Source organism: the organism of the source record quoted next, unplaced genomic scaffold (assembly GCF_019419815.1).
Source record: "Pyrus x bretschneideri cultivar Hongxiangsu unplaced genomic scaffold, Pyrus_bretschneideri_v1 Contig1, whole genome shotgun sequence".
In the NCBI taxonomy this organism is placed as follows: Eukaryota; Viridiplantae; Streptophyta; class Magnoliopsida; order Rosales; family Rosaceae; genus Pyrus; species Pyrus x bretschneideri.
In genome coordinates this window covers 14,135,796-14,150,532 of record NW_025999390.1, presented here as the reverse complement: position 1 = coordinate 14,150,532, position 14,737 = coordinate 14,135,796, and the positions used below count along the sequence as shown (strand labels likewise).

Genomic DNA, 14,737 nt, shown 5'->3' with positions numbered 1-14,737 from the left:
GTGACTTGATAGGGTGATGGGGAGAGGATGGGAGAGGATGGAAACACCTGAAAGTTTACAACTGCTTAGAAGTTAAGAGTGAATTGAAGAGATGTCCAAACCGAAAACTCACTGGAACTACCAAAATTGTGAAGTATAAGAGCATGGAGATATGGACGATTATAACCCCATCTCTGTCCCATGGAAAACCTTGGCCGTCCTAGAAGATGAAGATACACAAAGTGGAACTTATCTGATGATTTTCAAATATGTCTAACCAAAAATCTTTGAAGTAAATTATGTTGAAATGCATTCTAATAAGAAAGCAAATATGTAAAGTTTCAAGCCACTTGTTTATTTATCAACAAATGTCTGCAATGCAGATTTGTGTTGGTTTAAACCGTCTTCTGGCGCTCTAAAACTTTCTTCGATAGACATTGATAAATTACAACACTTGGAAGTACATTTTAGAGCAAGTCAACTCCTGTTACTCCTGCGACAATTGTGGGCATGATTGTTGCTCATAAGGTCTCCACAGTTGTAGCAGAATGCAGTTCTGCACCTGTAATCAACACCAATAAGCAGAAATTCAAAGTGCATTCAAGAATTTACTGAAAGAAACAAGTTGAAATAGTGTTGCGTAATTTGTAATTACAGGTCAAATGTTGGCAGAGCAATGGGGTGTGCCTATATCAATCTCTAAAAAGTGGAATACTTGTCCGTATATATGCGGTAAATTTAAATCTTAGTTAATAGACTGGTCATTTAAACGAAGAAAATTCAAGTTTAAATTTTGCACCTAAAAGAACTGGGAAGTTCTGATCTGAATTTAAGAAAGGATTGACGTCGCATGTCATTCTTTTGAACGTAATCAAACAGTAACGCTTCAAATGAAGCTGAGCAGAGAAACTATGCCAGTTATTCTGTCCATCTACCGTCACAGTTGTGTTCACTCTTTTCACAAATCTAATAAAATGTATCAAGTCATGGCAGCTTATATCTACATACTCCCTCATCAGAACTCCAGACTACTCATTGCGCAGGCCAATTTGAAGAGCAAAGACAAAGGATTCTACAGATGGGAAATTAGCTCAAACTGCCTTGTTATTTGAGAATATAACCTTACCGGAGGTTCCAGAATGCCAACAATTCCTCCAACTAGGGATTCGTTATTGTATTGTAAAGGTACTCAAGGGTAGATGGTTTCCAATGACAACGACAAAGGTAGATGGTTTTCAATCATGTAAATTTCGGGGTGTCAGCAATTGCTGTTTTTAGAGGTTCAATGAGAGAAATAAGCAAGAAATCAACTTTATATTGTTGGTGCTTTTATATAAAATTTTGTGCAAATGATATGCGTATATGCCGCCTGAAGTGTACTAATTGGTTTGGTTCATCCAATGCAGCTTCCCTCATCTCTGGTTCTTATCTAACTTTAAACAATAACGAGCAGAACACGATAACATAATCAGCCTCAGAAGATTTACACAACAAACAAGGAAGGCAAAGCAATCCAATTCCAAGTGATTCGATTATATCAGAAGCAAACAATGAAATTTTTGCTGCAAATGAATAACCAAGTAGTAATTCCAACAAACAATTGAAGAAACATAGCAGACAAAAACTAACCTGCACATCATGAACATGCAACCCACCGATTTTTCCACAAAGAACCTACAGTTGGGGCATCTTGGCCATTGTTTCTCCTTCGCAAGGTTCATCAACATGATATCCTCCTTATTCAACCTTACAAACTCCTCGCAATCAATCCCCTCGTGCCAAGGAACCTTACAATGAGCACAGAACATTCTCCAGCAATTAGGACACTCCGATTGCCTCACAACCTCTGATCCATCATCAATCAACATTGCAGAGCAATCCTTATAGGGGCAGTAAAATTTCTCTGACCCAAGAATCACAGCCTCACACATAGCAGTTCCCCAGCGATCAAACACCTCCCGAGGCAGAATCGGCCGGCAATACTCGGGTTCCAGCAGCCCTATGCAATCAGGAACTGGGCACCTAATGCTGGTAATGTTCTCTTGAAGCTTTGAGGCCACGTACTTAACCATACAGTCAGTACAGTAACCATGGCTGCAGTTTTCGATCCGAAACAACTCGATTCCCGACTTGTGATCGACGCATATTTCACAAACGAAATCTGGGACACTTTTTGAATTTGAAGATTGCCCAGATTCAGTCACGGAAAAATCAGAAAAGGTTTTTTTTCTTCGCTTTCCGAAGGGGGTGTTGGATGGTTTGAACCTAAGAATTCTGAGCTCGTCGTCGCCGTCGTAGAAGTCTAGGGTTTCTTCAGAGAGGTCGATAAAGTTACTTCCTTCGGTGGGCTTGGGAGCTGATTTGAGCAGAGAAGCCGTGATCGATCGGAGGTCTCCGTCGCCGTCGCCGTCGTCGTCGTCGACGTTGATGGGGATGGTTGAGGGATTCCGCGAAGTGGGTGTGAAGCTGAAAGCGTTGTCTTCCATGTCGAAATTGGGGATGTGAGAGTGAGACGACAGTGGGTTCTCCATCTTTAGCTTCTTCTCATTGGCTGTCAGCGTCACTAACAGAGACCGACGCTTTTGGATGCTCCGCCTCTCTCTCCAATTTCACTTTCCTCCCCTTCCTTACTGTACACGCTATTTCGGAAAATATTTCGAGATACGTTTGATCTTTGGACTCATTTTGCATTATAAAATATAGAACTTCGATCGATTTATATTTTAGTCAGATTGATTGTTTGATCCATCAACCATAGATTCAAATAAGGCATTATCTCACTTATTAATGACGTCATTTAAAAGGATAAGATGACAACTACGCATACTAGATGTACAGTAAAAATGGGTACAACAGAAAGAGAATGAACGTTCATTTGATCTTAATCCTTGTGGAGTGAAAAATGGACTGAACTAGATGAACCTCTGATCATATAAAATGTACATTACTATACGTAAATTTTGGCACATAGTATACATCAGTACTCCAATGCACTTCTCCATCAGAATTAGAATAAATATGTTTTTGAACCCTCTTTAAAATCTAAAGTATATGCTCCAGTACGAATCTCAGCAATCATTTATTCTGGATTATGCATCTATATTATATATATAGAATAGATAGACTTATAGATTCACACCCAATGTTGAATGAGTTTTTGAGATGAATTTCTTCATCACACGTCACACACAAATGTTGGATCAATATAAATATCAACATCATGTTCATGTTGCTTATTTTTCTTTTTTCTTTTTTGTATGTAGTACTGTGTGTTTGGTGATAGAGGAGGGGATGTGCTTAACCTTACCCCTTAATTTATGTGTTCTCCTGTGAAAATTTTGCTGCCAAACTCAACTCCTGTGCCCATATCTCTCTCTCTCTCTGTGTAGGTTAGATTCTGGTGGAACACCAACTTCATTCTACACACAATTGGAGAATTCATCATCGGTAAGGAATCAAAGTAATTTTCCTTTGGGGTGCATTTGGTGCGTACTGATCTTGCATCTAACCCGACTGAAAGGATTGGTTTGAATTTATGAAAAACTTTGCAGCAAGAAATTAGAAGAACGTCCTCTAAATAGCAGCTAAACTTAACTTACGGATTAACATATTGATCACATTATCTTGCATCTAACCCGCCTGATAGGATTGGTTTTGAAGCGCGACAACGGAACATGCACAAAAGAGAAGTTGCAAGGAACTTGTAGCCCAAATGGGAAAAGAGTTTACCTTAACCAAAGTCCTCTTGTTCAAAATCTCCCTTCGTCGATATCTCTTGTATAAAAAAGAATATAGAAAAGAAGCCACGGGAGTAGAAGCAGCAGTTAAAAGCAGTAATGGGCAACCAAAAGAAGAGAAATAATTTTAAGACTCGCAAACTACAACAGAAACGGCCGTTGTAGGCTTTTACAAATCAAGAGTATATTACCCTTTTGTGCATTGGTGTCAACCAGAGATTGGTCCATGTCACCATGATTTCAAAAAAAAATTTCTGTTGACTGTAGAACGTTACAGATATTTCAATGAGCTTTAAAAAATGCCGCGAAGTTGGCTCCAAAATCTCTCCAACCGATGCATGCATGCAGATGGAGCGCAGCAAATATAGGGCATTCTGGTAATTTTGGCGGTGACAAGTGATAATCCGGCCCAGTTAACGCGGAGGGGCTTCGGTTCCTTAGGTTGTAGTGGGAGGTTCTTCCTTCACCACCTGCTTTTTGACCAAAACAAACCTTTTCCATGCCCCACTGATTTTCGTTGGTGAGGTCGATTTAGTTGGGCTTCAATCAAATCAAAATTTGGAGAAACGTGTAGTATTGAAACAGAGAGCACTTACAAATGTCATTGATCATTTTGTATGTTTTTGGCAAGATTTGCCGTTGAAAACGAGACTGAGTTTTGATGGACCAAATGGAGGGTCGTCGTGAGAGTTGACTACATTCAGCTTGGTGTCGTCGCTAAATACCAATGGGCTAATGAACGGGAGATTCTCACATGTAACCGGAGAAATATTTACACTCATCACCTTCCCTTCGCGTGACTGGATAGAATGATGGGGAGAGGATGGGAGCCCTTGGAAACACCTGAAAGTAAACTTTACAACTGCTTGGAAATTAAAAGTGAATCGAAGATACATCCAAACCAAATATGTAAAGTTTCAAGTCAAATGTCTGCAATGCAGATCAGTGTTGGTTTAAACCATCTTCTGGCGCTCTAAAACTTTCTTCGACGTACGTTGATAAACTACCATATTTGAAGTACCATCGTAACCTAGATTATAGAGCACGTCAAATCTCCTTTCAACTGGGACAGTTACGACTTACCTTTAAAACGTCTCCACATTTGTAGCAGAAAGCAGTTCTGCACCTGCAACCAACACAAATAAACAGAAATTCAAAGTGCATTCAAGAATTTACTGAACGAAACAAGTTGAAATAGTGCTGAGTAATTTGTAATGACAGGTCAAATGTCGGCAGAGCAATGGGGTGTGCCTATATCAAGCACTAAATAGCGGAGAGCTTGTCCGTATATATGCAGTAAACTCAAATTTTAGTTAGTAGACTGGTCGTATAAACGATAAAAATTCAAGTTTAAATTTTGCTCCTAAAAGAACTGGGAAGTTTAAGGAAGGATTGACGTCCTATCTCGTCCTTGTAACGGAATCAAACATAATGCTTCAAGTGAAGCTCAGCAGAGCAACTATGCCAGGTATTCTGTCCATCTAACGTCACAGTTGCGTTCACTCTTGTGACAAATCTAGTAAAATTTATCAAGGCATGGCAGCCTTATTTCTACGTACTCCCTCATCAGAACTCCGAACTACTCATTTCGCAGGCCAATTTGAGGAGCAAAGACAAAGGATTCTAAACATAGGAACGTTAGCTCAAACTCATTTGTTATTTCAGAATATAACCTTAACGGATGTGCCAGAAAGCCAACAATTCCTCCAACTAGGGATTCATTATGGCATTAGATGGTTTCCAATGCCAACGACAAAGGTAGATGGTTCTCAGTCATGTTTTTAGATGGTTTCCAATGCCTTCTGAAGACTTACTAATTGGTTTTGTAATCCAATGCAGTTTCCCTCGTCTCTGGTTCTTACCTAACTTAAAACAATAGCGAATGGAACACGATAGCATAATCAACCTCAGGAGATTTGCACAACAAACAAGGATGGCAAAGCAATCCAATTCCAAGTGATTCGATTATATCAGAAACAAACGATGAAAGTTTTACTCCAAGTAGTATTTCCAACAAACAATTGAAGAAACATAGCAGATAAAAAACTAACCTGCACATCATGGGCATGCAACCCTCCGTTTTTTCCACATAGAACCTACACTTGGCGCATCTTCTCCATTGTTTCTTCTGCGCAAGGTTCATCAACATGATATCCTCCTTTTCCCTCTCATCCTTATTCAACTTTAGAAACTCCTCGCAATTAATCCCCTCGTGCCAAGGAACCTTACACTGAGCACATAACATTCTCCAGCAATTAGGACACTCCGATTGCCTCACAACCTCTGACCCATCATCAATCAACATTGCAAAGCAACCCTATTAGGGGCAGTAAAATTTCTCTGATCCAAGAATCACAGCCTCACACAATGCAGTTCCCCAGCGATCAAACACCTCCGGAGGCAGAATCGGCAGGCAATACTCGGGCTCCAGCAACCCTATACAATCAGGAACAGGGCACCTAATGCTGGTAACGTTCTCTTGAAGCTTGGAGGCCACGTACTTAACCATACACTCAGTACAATAACCATGGCTGCAGTTTTTGATCCGAAACGACTCGATTCCCGACTTGGATTCGACGCAGATTTCACAAACGAAGTCTGTGTCGTTTTTAGAATTTGAAGATTGCCCAGACTCGGTCACGGAAAAATCCGAAAACGTTTTTTTTTTCTTCGCTTTCCGAAGGGAGTGTTGGATGGTTTGAACCTAAGAATTCTGAGCTCGTCGTCGCCGTCGTAAAAGTCTAGGGTTTCTTTAGAAAGGTCGATAAAGTTGCCTGCTTTGGCTGGCATGGGAGCCGATTTGAGCAGAGAAGCCGTGATCGATCGGAGGTCTCCGTCGTCGTCGTTGACGTTGATGGGGTTGGTTGACGGATTCCGCGAAGTGGGTGTGAAGCAGAAGGCGTCGTTTTCCATGTCGATGATGTGGATGTGAGAGTGAGACGACGGTGGGTTCTCCATATTAACTTTGTTTCGTCTTCCCATTGGCTGTCACTGAGAGAGGCTTTTGGATACTCTGTTTGTGAGGCTTTTGGATACTCTGTTTCTCTCTCCTATTTCACTTTCCTCCTCTTCCTTACTGTGCACGCAACGAAATTATTTAAATAGTACTTTTGATATTTGGACTAACTATATTTCACCCTTTCAAAATGAGAAACGAATTTTCAATTTTCTCTTTTTGTATTATAAAATACAGAACTTGGATCAATTTATGTCTGTTGTCGGATTGATTGTTTGATCCATCATAACCACAAATTCACATAAGATCTTGTCTTATCTATCAATGACGTCGTTTGAGGAGATAGGATGACATTAGTTAAGCTCTAGCACGCCAGTGCAGCCTTATTTAAGGCACTTAACCCTGCATATTGAACTACGCACTCTCAACAGTAGAAAAGGGTGCAACCCTTGATGTTGAATGAGTTTTCGAGCTTTACTCCTGTGCCCATCTCTCTCTCTCTCTCTCTCTCTCTCTCTCTCTCTAGGTTAGATTATGGTGGAACATCAACTTCATTATATACACGAGTGGAGAGTTCATCATCGGTTACTGTAAGGAATAAGAGTAGTTTTCCTTTAAGTACTTTACTCCTGAACCCCAACGAAGGTTCTGAACATAAAACTTAATTAAAATGCGTAGCATCAGAGATGCAACTGCAAATTAACTAGCAACTACAAGGAGGGAGATTCGAACTTGAGTAATATTGATCCAAATAGATGTTACACATCAGAGTATAAACAAACAGCACAATGATCTAATTCCTAGAATCCTACCTGCAACAAACTCCATAATATTGCAGCAAGATCGCTCATGAGCAAATAATTAGGATTATTTCTTACAGCTTTGACAATAACGGGTATGTTCGACAGCTTGAATTCCACAACTGTAACAGAAAGCAAATCCGCACCTACAACAATAATAGTAACCAACTTTGATGATCAATGAAGATTAGGGCAAATATATATACACCAAAAGATAAAATATTAAAATTTATGCAAGTTGAATGAGATAACTCAAGTTATTTAATTCCAAAACTGATAGGGAATTAATCTAGAAGTAGCAGAGAAGTTCAACTGACCTGCATTTCATGTAGCTGCACCCATCTATTCTTTCAACATAGAAACTGCAACGTGGGCACCTCCTCCAGTTCTTATTCTTGGCAAGCTCTTCCAGCATCTCGTCTTCGCCCTTATCTCTCAGTTTCTGAAACATGGAGCAATTGAATTCGGTATGCCAAGGAACCTTACACTTGGCGCAAAACTCTCTTTTGCAATGAGGACATGGAGCCTGATTGGTATCCTCTGGCCCCTCGTGGATTAACAGCGCAGAGCACCCAACGAAGGGACAGTATAAGTACTTCTTCTGAGGCCCGATAACCACAGATTCACATATGGCCTTGCCCCACCTATCAAAGAGGTCGGTTGGGAGGATAGGACGACAGTAGTCAAGTTCTAATGTGCCCGTGCAGCCTTGTGCAGGGCATGTAATGGAAGATACATTGTCATCAAGCTTGGATGCTACGAATTTAACAATGCAGTCTTGACAGTAAAAGTGGGAGCAACCCTTAATGTTAAACGAGTCTTTTAGATCAACTGGCTCAACACAGAAGTCACATACAAAAGTTGAATCGATATCATCACTCTCATCTGCAAGTGTAGATTCACATAAGGCATTGCCCCACCCATCAAAGATGTCGTCTGGGAGGATTGGATGACAGTAGTCAGGGTCTAGAGCGCCAGTGCAGCCTTGTACAGGGCACATAACAGCGGATGTGACATTGTTTTGGAGATTGGACGCTATGTATTGAACAACGCACTCTCGACAGTAAAAATGGGCACAACCCTTGATGTTGAATGAGTTTTCGAGATGACTTTTCGCATCACACAAGTCACATACAAAAGTTGGATCAATATCAATATCAACAACATGTTCATGTTGCTTCGTATTTGTTTTTGTATGCAGTACTATATGTTTGGTCACGAAGGAGAAGTGCTTACCCCTTATGTATTTTCCTGTGAAAACGTTGCTCCCCAGTTTGTTTCCTGTGAAAACTTTGCCACCCAACTTCTTTCCTGTGCAAAGTTTGTTGCCCATCTCTCTCTCTCTCTCTCTCTCTCTTCAGTGGTTAAGATTAAGAATCTAACTCAGGTGGCAGTGTGAAGAAATAATAAGAGGCTAATTACAGATGGTGAGGTTTAATTGTTAAGACTGAGTGATGTGATGAAATTTCTAGGGCTGAATTCTGGATCATCAACTTCATCCATACACAAGAGGAGAGTCCATGAGCGGTAAGGAATGGGACTTCCTTCGTCAATAAGGATTATAAAAAATAAAATAAAAGAAGATTGACCTTTTGGAGAGAGAATACATCTTCCCTAAACGTTTACTTTGGGCAATTTTGAATTACCATTATGCCACTGACAAACATAGGACTAACTCTCCGGATCCTCTTATGAGGATCCGAGAATCTTTCAATCAATTCTATTCATCGTATATCGTGCAGTAAAAAAAATCTTTACGTGAAAATCCGAGAATCTTTCAATCACGTTTATTCATCGTACATCGCGTGACCAATTTTCGTCAAGTTCTGTTTATATTCCATTGTAAGTAAAAAAATTACAATAATTTCTGATTGCACGATATATGATAAACAGATTTGATTGGAAGATTCCAAAATCCTTACAAAAAAGATCCAAAAAGGATCCTCATTCTTTTTAAAGAACTCCCTCCCCCTGACAGAGATTTTAACGGTCATAAAAGCGCTTTTAGCTATTTCAGAAGCAACATAATAAGGGGTAGAGTCTTTCTGCAGTGGTACATTGTCAAATAATATGATATACACACATCTATGGTTTGCTTATATACAAGAGCAGTTCCAAGTGATTTCACAATTGGTATAAAAAAAAACTTAATTGTCAGGCATGAATCTTTCTTTTCCTTTATACAGACAACACCTATTAACTTCTAATGTACAGTTTCAAACCAAAGGTGAAATATTAAGAAACGAATTCTGAACCCCGTCAATTGTTCTGAACAGAAAGCTTAAACAAGTAGTCATCGGAGATGCAACCGGAACTAGCACTGTAGACTGGAGTAGAGGTTTTTCAGGGCCGTATACAGGGGCTCAGCAGCCTTTGGTCTGTCCACAGTTCCGAGTAGTATATCAGAAGTCGTCAAGTAAGGGTCACCATAAAACTGTAGATTGGTATCCATCCTCGTGGCCACAATGTTCCCTTCCAATGATACTCCAACAAATGCACCTGTCAAAACATCGCAACGTCACACCGTCAGGAGTAGGATCTTTTCCAAGCTCCCATACTGCCCCGAATAACAGAACCCTCAAAATGCGTTAAACAAACAGTGGGTGATACATATTAAGAATTTGAAAAGTAAAATGACAAACCAATACTCCACTACAATCTTTGCTACTTGTACCAATGAAAAGACCCTCGTGCCATGGTATACAGCGAATGATCCTAGTCATTAACTGGAAAGCTTTACCAATCTAAACTTGTTATCATACCTTTGCTACAACTGTATGTATAGCACATTCCAGAACCTCTGTCTCCAGCGCGCATGTCTGCTTCCAGCACTCTACCAATAGGTCCTGCGGCAGCACTACACCCAGCACCAAGAGAAAAATGCATGCGACTACAAAATGTTTTCACAGCTTTTAAATCGTGAAGCACAATGATGAAGTCCATAAGCTCACCCCCAATCTGGAAAAAGAAACAATGGGAATGCAAAGATTACCGCCTGGAAAAGAACTAAGGAAGTAGAAAATTCCAGCCAAGATTTAGAATTTCTCAACTTACTGAAGCGGAAGAGACTAAACATATCAATTTTAAAAAGAAACTGCTGGTGACAAATGCATATGAACTATTATTATTATTTTTGTAAATAATGTATATGAATTATTACTCCTCTGAAATTCCTTTCTTCCAACTTAAGCATGTACAAATAATCATAGACGGAAACAACAGATAAATAACATTAGAACAACGAAAATATTGCATATATACCTGTGCGCCCCATCCTAAGCCAACAGAAAATATGGATGACGGGGCAGACCATGATCCATCAGACCTTCGAGCAATTACCAAACCAGTACCAAGTTTGTAAGAGAGAAGTGCACCAGCTTTAGCAACTGTTAGGATTGCCAGACCTTTGGCTCCTTTAAGAACAGCTGCGGGTATAGACCTCTCAGGATTCAACCTAGCAACCTGTCAAACATAACATAAGATGTCAGAAATCATCTGAATTGGAATATGAGAACTCTTTAGACGAAATGAATTGAAATTCATAATTGCACCTGGGAGTAACTTAACGAAACTAATAATCCAGAAATGTAGGAACAAAATTAACTTAACAAAACTTATATGGAATTCAGAATTGCACCTGGGAGTAACTTCTCAATGTGTTGGATGCTTTGTATATCTCCTGTTCCATGGAAAACCCAACAGGAAGATTTAACCATCCTCTTGTACACGTCCAATCGATGACATCGTGCTTGGCTGCTTGTGCAGCATTGCTGATGCTGTTAATTAGAATACCCTGTAAAGGATCTAGCCTATCATAGCAGGCATCGCAGACCCTCTGCGGATTCCTCTCCCTAAACTTGACAGGCAACAAGCACCTTCCTTTACTACATGTTCTGCAGAAAATTCCCCACAGAACCGACAATGATGTCTTCCACGAGTAAGTGCAGTAAAAGGCAAAGTGCACTGCATGCAACCTGTAGTAGAACTATCAGGAAGCCACTCAGGGGGCTCAGCTTCCAAAACATCTTTGTATGCGTTGTAATTAAACGTTGTTGGCTCAAGCAGGGGTGGGGCACTGGGTATATAAACCGACGAGTGCAAGCATGTATCACCATTTTTTTCTGAGCCCAAAAATGAAACATTCGAATTGGGTAGCTGATTGCCTGATGGAAGACCCGGTGCCTTGTTCCGGCCAGTCAGAATGGCAAATACCCCAGTCAGCACATTCTTCAAATTGACTTCCGGTTGCGTATTAGTCTGAGGTAAATCACAAGGCTCTTCGCTCGAATCATACTCGCAGCCATCAACAAAATCCTCGGACTCAAGAGGAAACTGGTACGAATAATCATGCTTCTCGGGCTTGGATGCTACTGCGGGGTAACTAACTTTCCCGCAGTGTTCTGGCTCGGGCCAATCGGAACCGACATACTCGTCACCATAGTGGAATTGGGGTTGGTGTTTGTCTATCTTTGGAAGGGACGAATACGAAACTCTCCCCTCAAAGCTCTCCATACAATTCCTCAAACCACTACACAAAATTCAATTTTTCGGTTCGAATTCGAAACCAGAATATGTTACAAAATTCAAAAATAAATAAATCCCAGAAAGAGAATCAACTTTGACGTCAAAGCGAAATCAAGGTAAAAATTCAGAATTAAATTAAGGGAAACGAGCACGACAACAATATGCAGCTGGAAAATAATCAAAAATCGTAAATTAATTATCTTTTCAGCAAAAATAACACGAATTCGAATTCGGGAATTGGGGATTTTGCTTCTGGTTTGTTCTAGGGTAATTTAATTGAATTAAATTAAAGAAAAAAAAAAGATAAACCGACAGCAGACGTACCTGTTGATCAATTCGAGCTGTCAATTGAACAAAATTGAGAAACTGGTTTGATTAGGGATTTAATTTTCAGGGTTTTGCGACCAACGAAGAAGAAGCGGGAGAAGAAGAAAAGACACCCAGAGTTCTTCGGATGCACGAAAAGACTTGGCGTCCGCGTGTGATCACAAAAACAACATCCAGTCGGGTACACGTTTTTTTTTTCAAAAAAAAAAATCCTCATCTTAAAAGGAAATGGCATGCCGTTGTTTTATGGCAGTTGTTCACGCGGCGATCTCAATTGTAGTGAAGTGTATAAGTAGGGATCGTTCTGGACCGGGGATTAGGAGGGATTGTTAATCACTTGGATTTGACTTAAAAACGTAAAAACACAATATAAAACAATATTTAATGCTCAAAGAATGCAAAACTAAAAATAAGAAAGATTAAGACTAAAACTTAAACAAAATAAGGGGGGATTGGATTTGGACGAATTTACTAAAATAAATACTTAGACACAAAACAAATTGTGAATATGGATTTGACGGAAATGAATGGATGGGAAGCTAGCTAAGGGGTTCTTCTCCACATATGTTATACTTGCATACAAGATTGATTCTCAGTTGGTCTTTCGATAAATTATGATACTCAACACTCCGGATTAATTAGGTCCGCTTAAATTAACCGTCAAATTTTCCTTAAGTTAATGAATTGGATGGGTTTGCGCAACGCAATTCACAACATTCTCCAAAAGTCCTTTACGTGAATAGCACAATAAAGATACAATCAAAGATCATTAAGCATTATGAAAACTATAAGTGTTGACGAGGCATTCGTTACTATGATGAGCATGAAACTCGTGCCAAGAATATGTTTAACACGATTGTTTATAAGCAACCTCCACTACTTGTGAATATAAGTTCATAACGATTAGGTGAAATTCACTTATATTCTAGCGTCATATTTATGCATGAAAATTAAGCGCGCATTCTTAATAAACATTCATAAATAAGCTATCAATCAAACGGTTAAACAAATTGAATCCACAACTTATGAAATTCCAACGAAAGTTAATCAATTCATATTGCAAATATAAACATAGTTTCGAATCACCCCCTACCTAAAGGGGGTTTAGTTCCTCATAACCTTGAAATCAAAGAAACACCTAAACATTCCAACAACTCAAAGCTTGAATTGTATGAACGTTTAAGCACTCTTCTCTTCCATACATACAACACAAAGAGAATTAAAATGAAACTTTGAAATCAAAGAAACACCTAAACATTCCAACAACTCAAAGCTTGAATTGTATGAACGTTTAGGCACTCTTCTCTTCCTCGTTGTTGTAGCACAAGGTTTAAGGGATGTTGTTGGTGTATTGAATGGATTGGGGAATTTATGGAAATGGAAGAAATGGAGGAGAAATGGAAGGGAAAGCTTGCGGCCAAAGGGAGAGGAATGGATGATTTTGAAGAGTGTTGTGTTGTGAGTGAAAATGAGGAATGCCTTGAATGATGAGAATGCAAGGTATTTATAGGAGTAGTGGAGGGAACATATGGCTGCAATGCATGTGATAAAAGACTAGGAAAGTGGGTGGAAAGCTGAAATTTTCACAAGGGGGCCAAAGGGATCCCACGGCAAAGGAAAGAATTTGATGCATGTGGGCTGATTTGTTTGTTGAAGAAACATGTGTTTGGGAAGCTTTCTTGCTCATTTTCTGGATGCAATGATGAAAAGTTTAATAAATAATGCATGTAGGTGAAGAATGAGTGGTGGAAATGCAAGGGAAAGCTAGAAATACATGTGAAGATGTTGGAATTTCACAAGGTGAAGTGCACGGCAATGATGCTTGTTTGTTGATGAAAATGTGTTGGTTGCATGTTTGTGGATGAATGGGGTGTAAAGGTGGCTGCAAGGTTGAATGATTAAATGTGCATGTGGGTTGAAATGCAAGGTGAATGAATAATGAATGCATGTGTTGATGAAATTACATTTGGAAAGCTGAAATGTGGAGGGGATGCACGGCATGGATGTTTTGGTGTGTGAATGGTTATTGTTTTGCATGTGAAGTGTGTTGTGAATGTATGTGGGTTAAATGATTAAAGGGGGTGGAAGATGGATGAATGATGGATGAATGGAATGAAATGTGTATGCACGGTTTTGGTATGGAGAAAGGGGTGAATGTGCATGTGGGAGATGGAATGGAATGTATGTGAATTATGTTGGGAAAGCTATGAATGTGCATGGCACAAAGGTGTGGATGATTTATGAATGCATGTGGGTGAATGATTTGTGGTGCAATGATGAAGAGTGAATAAAGAATGCATGTAGGGTTAGCTAGGAAAGTGGGAATGTGGTTGAATGATTAAAGGGACATGCATGTGGCTTGTTTGATTGCTTGGTGAGATGATGCATGCTTGTAGTTTAGGGTGTTGAATATG

At 39.7% G+C, this 14,737-nt stretch overlaps 3 protein-coding genes and 1 pseudogene across 3 annotated transcripts; all 4 read right to left on the bottom strand.

Annotated features, from left to right (window-relative positions):
* Positions 1 to 313: 313 nt before the first annotated feature.
* LOC103950223 (E3 ubiquitin-protein ligase RSL1) lies at positions 314 to 2,510 on the bottom strand. Its single transcript, XM_009361407.3, has 2 exons — positions 1,609 to 2,510; positions 314 to 541 (listed from the first exon to the last, which is right to left on the bottom strand). The coding sequence occupies exons 1-2, from the start codon at positions 2,508 to 2,510 to the stop codon at positions 457 to 459; spliced, it is 987 nt and encodes a 328-aa protein (XP_009359682.2). The 3' UTR covers positions 314 to 456.
* A 1,322-nt stretch (positions 2,511 to 3,832) lies between these two features.
* On the bottom strand, positions 3,833 to 6,773 carry LOC103950286 (annotated as a pseudogene).
* Positions 6,774 to 7,398: 625 nt separating this feature from the next.
* On the bottom strand, positions 7,399 to 9,003 carry LOC103950224 (E3 ubiquitin-protein ligase RSL1-like). Its single transcript, XM_018648181.2, has 2 exons — positions 7,790 to 9,003; positions 7,399 to 7,618 (listed from the first exon to the last, which is right to left on the bottom strand). Exons 1-2 carry the CDS (start codon positions 8,803 to 8,805, stop codon positions 7,540 to 7,542), a joined length of 1,095 nt encoding a protein of 364 aa, XP_018503697.2. The 5' UTR covers positions 8,806 to 9,003; the 3' UTR covers positions 7,399 to 7,539.
* A 497-nt stretch (positions 9,004 to 9,500) lies between these two features.
* On the bottom strand, positions 9,501 to 12,575 carry LOC103950225. Its single transcript, XM_009361410.3, is given in 6 exon segments — positions 9,501 to 9,971; positions 10,235 to 10,430; positions 10,734 to 10,934; positions 11,110 to 11,381; positions 11,384 to 12,000; positions 12,321 to 12,575. Coding segments are annotated over 5 exon segments (1,455 nt in total). The 5' UTR covers positions 11,985 to 12,000; positions 12,321 to 12,575; the 3' UTR covers positions 9,501 to 9,786.
* Between the last annotated feature and the right edge of the window lie 2,162 nt (positions 12,576 to 14,737).

Bases quoted from the DNA above. Each gene is read 5' to 3' on its own strand.
- LOC103950223 (XM_009361407.3), bottom strand. From the start codon at position 2,510: ATGGAGAACCCACTGTCGTCTCACTCTCACATCCCCAATTTCGACATG. The intron at 542-1,608 runs GTTAGTTTTTGT...TGTTGATTACAG, and splicing joins TGCATGTTCATGATGTGCAG to GTGCAGAACTGCATTCTGCT.
- LOC103950224 (XM_018648181.2), bottom strand. From the start codon at position 8,805: ATGGGCAACAAACTTTGCACAGGAAAGAAGTTGGGTGGCAAAGTTTTC. The intron at 7,619-7,789 runs GTCAGTTGAACT...TTATTGTTGTAG, and splicing joins TGCAGCTACATGAAATGCAG to GTGCGGATTTGCTTTCTGTT.